Raw genomic sequence first — 7927 nt, 5'->3', positions numbered from 1 at the left:
CTTCAGGCCTCCCCCCCCCCCCCCCCAACATCAGTGGGTCACCACCATGCTACACAGTGGAGATGGTATTCTTTTCGCTATAGACGTTGTTGACCCTTCTCCAAACATAGTGCTTATGGTTGTGACCATAAATCTCTATTTTGGTCTAGTTACTCCAAATTACAGTATGCCAGAAGCTGTGAGGCATGTCAAGGTGTTGTCGGGCATATTATAACCAGGCTTTTTTGTGGCGTCGGCACAGCAAGGACTTGTTCACACTATATTCAGTGCATTCCAGCGCGGTAAGCTGCTGGAGCGCACTGTATCGCATCCTGGCCAGCTCCCTGCGTTTAGGGGCCGGAGGGGCATGGTGGTACATTGAAGTCAATGGCACTGCAGGCACAGCCTCCGCCCACATTGCGATCGCCCACACCAAAACTATGGCATATCAATGCCTGCGTTCCTGTCCAGTGCGATCCGAAAAAATAGCGTGGCTGCAGTGCCGTTAACTTCAATGCACTGTCATGCCCCTGAACGCAGGGAGCCTGCCAGGATGCCATACAATGTGTTCCAGCTAACTGTGCTGCAACACACTGTATATAGTGTGAACCCTAAAGGCTTCTTTCTAACAACTCGACCATGCAGCTCATTTTCAATTATCATTGTATTGCACTCCTTGAAACAACCACACCATCTTTTGCCAGAACAGCCTGTATTTCTCCTTAAGTTAACTGTGGGTTTTTCTTTGTATCCCGAACAATTCTTCCAACAGTTGTGGCTGCAGTCTTTCTTGGTCTACCTGACCTTGGCTTGGTATCAAGAGATCCCCGAATTTTCCCCAAATTTTCCACTTCTTAATAAGTGATTGAACAGTACTGGCTGGCATTTTCAAGCTTTGGATATCTTTTTATATCCTTTTCCATCTTTATAAAGTTCCATTACCTTGGTATGCCGGTCTTCTCACAGTGGCCATTTTTACTAAGGGCAGATGAATCCACCTCCCTTTACTTCCTGAAACTCTAGCACATGTGACTAGGGCATGTGACCATACACAACATATCAGGGGAAATAGATGCCTTTCCCTGAGATCTGGTAAACGTACAGATGATTTTTCTCAGAAATCCACTGCTGATGTAACCTTTCCAGAATGCAATGCTTGGACACGATTACATCATTTTGTGCCAAGTGGACCAGGAAGTAGAAAAAAAAAGGAAATTGTTATTAAAATAAAAAAGTTTTTGTTTAATGAATGTAAGATGATTTCATATCAGCATGCAGAACTGTATGCTGATGTGGCTTTTAATGAAAGGGGCTAAAGGTCCACTTGAAGTAGAGAAGAACTTAAGCCAGGCGACTTTTCTGTAAAAATGTTTATACAAGGATTGAAATTCCTTAAATGTCAGGGGTTTTTTGAGGGACTGATTAAGGAAGTCCGTAAAACGGGATATCCCCTTTTTCTCCCTGTAACGAAAATCTCGTAGTCCTCTCCCTGTGGGAAGGAAGGGTTTCCCCTAAGGGGTAGATGTTTGGAGAAGAAGGGGTTCGTTTTCAGGAGTTTGTGTGTTTCCCTCCAAGCAATGATCGTATCCCGTAGGAGTATGTTGGAGCGAATATGGGGAGGTAATTTTGGGATGGGGCAGTGTAAGAGGGAAGGTAACTTCCATGGATGCACCATCTCCGATTCCAAAGGGAAGTTGGAGTATCGGGACGAGGAGCAGATCCAGTCCCCAGAGTGGCGGAGGAGGCAGGACAGGTTGTACAGCCTGAGGTTTGGAAAGGCCATGCCTCCCTCATCTCTAGATAGACTGAGTTTCTTGAGCGATATCCTCGCTCTCTTCCCTTGCCAAATGAAATGTAGGAAGGCCGTGTTAATGGCCTTTACGTCTTTGTGTTTCAAGAGGATAGGAAGTGTTTGTAAAGGGTACAGAAGCCTTGCAAAGGGGATCATTTTTATAAGGTGAATCCTGCCAAACAGGGATAAAGGTAGATCTTTGTAGCGGGCGAGTTCGTTCTGCAATTTTAATATGAGAGGAGGGTAATTTAAATTGTATAAAGAGGACGGGGTTTTTCCAATGTACAGGCCCAAGTATTTGATATGTAAAAGCGTCCCCCTTAGGTATGGTGGATTGCAGTTGCATCAGTATGGGGGCATGATCCGATATGGCTATGGGCATAAGTCGAGCTTCGTTAACTAGTGCATCCAGTGTGTCCGACGCCAGGAAATAATCCAGCCTTGCAAAGGTTTTGTGCACATCCGAAAAGTGTGTAAATTCCCTCTCTAGGGGGTTTCGAATTCTCCAGACATCTGTCAGGTTAAGAGCTGACGCCAGTCGAGACAGGCTCGTGGGAGGAGTAGGGATTGAGGCAGCGTGCGTGTGAGAAGTGCCCGTGGGGCTGAAAGGCCCAGCAGATCCGGTATATTGTGCGCGCAGATGGTCGGCAGCATGGAAGGATGGTATGTTTCCGGGAGGCCGATAATCCTTAGATTGTTTCGTCGAGAACGGTTTTCAAGGTCCTCCACACGGTCCACGAGGTGCTGGATGTGCCGTTGGGTCGATTTGGTGTGCGAGGAGGAAGCATTCGCGTTCTCTTCCAGAAGCACGTTGCGTTGTTTGGCGTCTGAAATTCTTTGGGCCTGATTCAAAAGCTCCTGTCGTAGGGTTTGGATGCCCTTGGTAACCGCTTTGTGCACCACGTCCTGAATGGTGGGCTTCAGTAATTTCGCCACTTCAGCCGCTATGAGGCTATGGTCAGATCGCGTTGGCAAGTCTTCATCCGAAGAGGCACTAATGTCCGGCTTGTCATTAAGGTCGGCCATCTTGGAAGGTACCGGCCGTTTTCCGCTATTAGGGGTGGCTTTGCCGCGAGGTGTATAGCGGCGTTTTGACAGGAATCTTTCCATATGGAAGGGGAGAGAGTGTCTTGGGTGGTTGCAAGGTCATTCGACTTGCTGTAGTAGGATTTTATATCTGTTGTAGCCCTGGCCGCGCGGGAGCTCTTCTCGTCTGCTACCACTACATCAGGCGCCGGAACCGGAAGTCACAAGTAATTGTTTTTAAAATGTTTTGTAAGTTGTTCTAACTACTCTGTACAAAACCCCTTAAAGTGGAACTAAGTGGGGTGGGTTTGTTTTTTCCTGTTCCCCCAGTGCAGCTTAATGCTCTCGTTCATCAATCCAAAGCCACCATTGCCGTGTTACTAGAAGCTTCACCCACTGTTGGTATCTCCATCCTTTATCGCTAGGTCAGCCAATCATGACACAACTCCCAGGCAGGAACAATGGGGTTGCCCCATACTGGCACTAGGACCCACTCTTTGTCATCTGGCAACATACACTTTGCTTCACATATGCAGCAGGCACTGTTATAGAAAAAAAGTTTGCCTGCAAAAAGAGAATATTTTTTTAACAGAGGTGACATACACAAAAAGACTGGACTAGCAAAAATGTTTTAATTGTTGCCCTTTAATTATCAGGATGTTGGCACTATGGCGAGCTTTCTATAGAAATGGAGCCCTTGGTTTCTATGGTCTCAGCATAGCACACCTCCACCATGATGCTTAGTAATGGGTATAAACATTGCTCTCTGCTGCTGTGTCTCGGGAGCCTTTCTATGACCCTTGCCTGTGATTTATTGTGCATGGTTTCATGGCTCAGTACATACATCTTTTCTGTCTTGTCTTTTTGGTCCTACCCGGACCTGATTTGCTGTTCAACATTCTTTCTTTTTGTTTTGTATAAATGAAAATGCTCAATAAAAACTATTGAAACTAATTATCAGGATGTTATTTGCAAGGGAGGGTTGTAACCCGTCCAGGTTTTTTTTTTGTCATCTGTGTCCAATTGGTATAGCTACAACTGGACATGAGAGGAAATCCCTCCTAAGAAAGGGACATCCCTGGTGGTCAGCAGTGTCACCAGAACTAGTGTCCCAATTGTTAGTTTTCCCATCTATTCCTGTTTTGTTGACAACCCAAAACGTATGACTTTCTTTCACTTTCCGTAACAATGGTCAACAGGACAAATAGAGAGGGTCAATCTCCTTAACGGAGACAAAGGCAGAAATAAAAATCTGAAAGGTATTCTGATCCCTCTCCCCTCCATCCAAAACTAGAAAACAAGTTTTGGCTTCGGTCGTGCTTTTCATGTTACAGGTCTTTTTTTGTGTGGTAAAATGTTTCTTCAATAGCACAACAGATAGGCCACATGTAGGAAACCCATATCCACACGAGTAAGCCAGTGCCTACCACATACACTTTTACAACTGCAATGCTCCATTATTTATTACCCCATTGTGACCATATCAAATGTATAAGAAGAACGCCGGGAAGAGTAAAGTTCTTTAAGAAAAAACTGAGAAGCGTGTTAAAATTTGCTCACTTGGCAGCCCTATTTTTGTTTTTTACACCTCTAGTAATGTCTGTTTTCTAGTGTTGTTTTTTTTGCTTTCTCACAAGTTGCTCTCTGATACTGACTAATGTGTTTTGTGTAGATCCTGCTCACTGAATATCTTGACATGAAGAACACCAAGACGTCATCAGAACCATCAGCCCAACTCAGCTACGCCAGCACTGGCAGAGAGTTTGCAGCTTTTTTTGCTAAAAAGAAACCTCAGAGGCCTAAGAATACTCTTTTCAAGTACGTTGTGATTGCACTTTTTTCTCATTAACATTATCAAATGCATGTAATATAATACAGTTTTGCCATTTGTAAAATTATTGTAATATTGACATTGCATAGTAGAACTTCTGAATTTTTTTTTTTTTAATAACTTTTTTAAGAACTTCTGAATTTGAAGTGCATGCATCCTCTAACAATTCATTTTTGGTCTGTTAAATATACAATTGAACGTGTTAGATGTGTTTGGTAAGTGTAAAAAAAAAAAACAACCCTAAAATAACTGTTTGACCTGTGTTATCTTAAGGACCCTAATTAGCCCTCACAGTTTTCATTTTGGGACTACAGACTAATTAGTGTATCTATTGTGGAGATGAGAAGAAGACGTGGGGGGGCATTCATTAGTTTAACAAAAGAAAACTAGGCAAGGCTGACACTGCTCTGTCCACAAATATTCTGTGTGTTGTCAGCCCCCAGGAGGACCTGAGTACGTTTCTGGCAGAACAACACATATTTTCCATATCTCGAGAGTCTTTAAAGGCATAAAACCTTGTGAAATGTGCATATATTACAGAGATGTACTGCACATATTTTTTTTTCTTTTGTCCTGACATACACTTTAAAATGTGATGTGTGGCTAACTTAACGTGAACCTGTCCAGTCCTCGCATATGTAAACACAATGACACCTTTCTGATCTGCTGTTTAAATCACACTCCTCCTCTACTTACAATGTGTAGCCTAAGCTGACTAAACTGCAGTGTTATTAATTCGTCAAATGTTGCCCAAAGCCCTCCTTTTTCTCTCTAACAATTCCCTTGGCTGCTGATATATGAAGTGGATAGTGACATGTGACTGTTACAGGAAAGGCAGAAACATTATAGATAGGTGGGTTGTGATTGACAGCCTGGCTTTATATTCTTAAAGTGTGACATTAAACTCAGGCGTAAAATCTTAAAAATATATTCAAGTACCCTAACTATTAACAAAAATGTATCTTATTTGTTTGTCACTCCTCAAATCACCTTTGAATTGGTGCTGACACTGTCCTTCCTTCTGGAGGGTGGCTACTTTTGTTCCCCATGGTCCCTGTGTGTGCAGTAAAGTAGCCACCACTCCAAGCTTGCTCCTGTGATGGACTGTAATCTCAATACAAATTAGTAAACAAAATGTTAGATTGTAGTCCATCATAGGAGCGAGGTTGGAGAGGTGGCAACTTTACAACACACACAGGGACCATGGGGAACAAAAGTAGCCACCCTCCAGAAGGAAGCACAGCGTCAGCATGAATTCAGAGATGATTTGAGGATCTTCAGCCAAGTGATAAACAAATAAGCTACTTTTTTGTTACTAGTTAAGGTATTTGGATGTATTTTTAAGATTTAACTTCTGAATTTAGTGTCACTTTAATGCTGAGCGAGAGGTTAGATGGCAGCACCCAATGTGGGATTACCAGGGTCTCAGAAGACAGACGGTAGCAGAGTTTTCGTTCCCCAGTTATGCATCATTGAATCGTTTTCTAAACGGAGGATTCATATTTGGTGGCGGTTTCTGTAAACATTGGCAAAGGAAAGGGTTGTTTTGAAGAGGCCCTGTCGCCTTGCCCATTACTGGCCAAATGATCGTGTCTGTCTAAAGCCCACACCCTGATCACTTTACACTTATCCTCTAGACCACATGTTCTTCCATATCCAGAAAGACTGTATTTTGCAGTGGGTGCCACAAAGGGAGTGATGGGGGAGTGCTGTAGAGGTGAGTATAAGTGAGTAGTATAGTGAGAGATGAGTATAAGTGGACTTTACACAAACACAGTCACTTTTCCCCGAATGGGCAAGGTGACAGTTTCTCTTTAGGTTGCTAGACAAGTGCACTATACACAATTTAATGTCTTCAGAACGTGTTTTCTCATGTAGAATTTTTAAATGCCAACCATTATAAGGTGTTCAATGAATAACGTGAATGTTATTCATTGGTAATTATTTGTATCATTCTGTTTGACATTAGAATGGATAGTCGTATGCAAAACTTTGGGTACTCTTGGACAAATTGGATATTTTGTTAATTTTCTGAGTGCTAAGTTAATACAAGCTCTGCAAGAAACAAATTTAACTTTAAATATTTCTGCAAATTTATATTCACAGCTGCTATTTGCTGAATCTAATCACTTATTGAAAATCTAAGTAGATGTAAAGCACATATTGCATACAAAACAGGCTTAGAATTGTTCTACAAGCATTGCACAGGTAGAGTCGAAAAAAAGCAAGAATAGAAAAACTGTTGGCTAGTCACATGAAACATTTAAAGTATATGCCCAGCAATAAAGTATGGCTTAAATTGTGGTTCCACTTTTGGGGTCAAATTTGAGAAAACTCCACTATGGTTTTCATTCCCGTTCACACAACATGCCTACTAAAAATAATTTTAAAAAATATATTTCTTACCTTTTAGCTATGTTTTTGGTGAAGGCATTTGTGCAGATTCCAGGCTATGAGCAGTTTGAAAGTGAAGCTAGATGGTCAAACTGAGGGACAGATTGAGGTTATTCTCATTAACATACAATGCTTCTGAGTCTTTATCCCCTTGATAGGACATATAGTGTTGAGATCTAGTTTACAACAGATAATTAGATCTGTCAGCACAGTACAGACAGATTTAATTTCGAGTAAACATAACTCCCCACAGTCCCTTCCTTATCATTACTTAGGGTAGCTAGGTAGAATTTTTAAGCAACAAACATAAAATAGGTAATCCACAGCAAACACCACTCACATCCCAGGTACAGGCAAACATGGGCGCCCAGAAGGTCTTCACCGAAAATAAAAACATTTATTTATGGAGTAAATACATACTGTTTGTACCTGTTTGGCTGTAAATCTACTTTAAAGATCCTGATTTCTTTTAAGGCAAGCATTAACAAGTATTAATGGGAAGAGGGCTAAATGTTCCCACTTACCATGTTTTATGTTTATCTCATACTGTTAAATTCACAAAGTAAATGATGATTTTGCTTTTTTAATAACAAAAAAATTAACAAAATGTAATTTTAGCATTGGTGTCATATAACTGGTGTAGTCTTTATCTTTTATGTTGATTTTTGGAGGAAAAAAAAGCATTTCTCTTAGGGCCCATTTACATTAGAAGCGTTGGGGATGCGTTCGCCATCTTGCTGGTGTGAACGGATCCTTACAGCTTTAAGTTTCTAGACTTCGTTTTAATTTTTAGGAATGAGTTTGAATCACAGTACTGGAACCCACCTGTATATTTGGGATCAGATACAGGAAACCCCCCCCCCCCAAAAAAAAAAAAACCACAATTTTTCATTTCATGACAAAAT

At 41.7% G+C, this 7927-nt stretch overlaps 1 protein-coding gene across 1 annotated transcript in view; it reads left to right on the top strand.

Moving 5' to 3' along the window:
* Window positions 1-7927, top strand: part of EXOC4 (exocyst complex component 4) — a 345298-nt gene that overhangs the window by 65753 nt on the left and 271618 nt on the right. The window contains exon 8 of the mRNA XM_018566438.1: window positions 4470-4615. Within this exon, the coding sequence (XP_018421940.1) occupies window positions 4470-4615 (146 nt within the window). The remainder of the gene's footprint in view (window positions 1-4469; window positions 4616-7927) is intronic.

Source organism: Nanorana parkeri, unplaced genomic scaffold, assembly GCF_000935625.1.
Source record: "Nanorana parkeri isolate BGI_ZX_2015 unplaced genomic scaffold, ASM93562v1 scaffold27, whole genome shotgun sequence".
Classification (NCBI taxonomy): domain Eukaryota; kingdom Metazoa; phylum Chordata; class Amphibia; order Anura; family Dicroglossidae; genus Nanorana; species Nanorana parkeri.
Note: the sequence above shows the minus strand (reverse complement) of the source record. Positions and strands in the feature narration are given on the sequence as shown.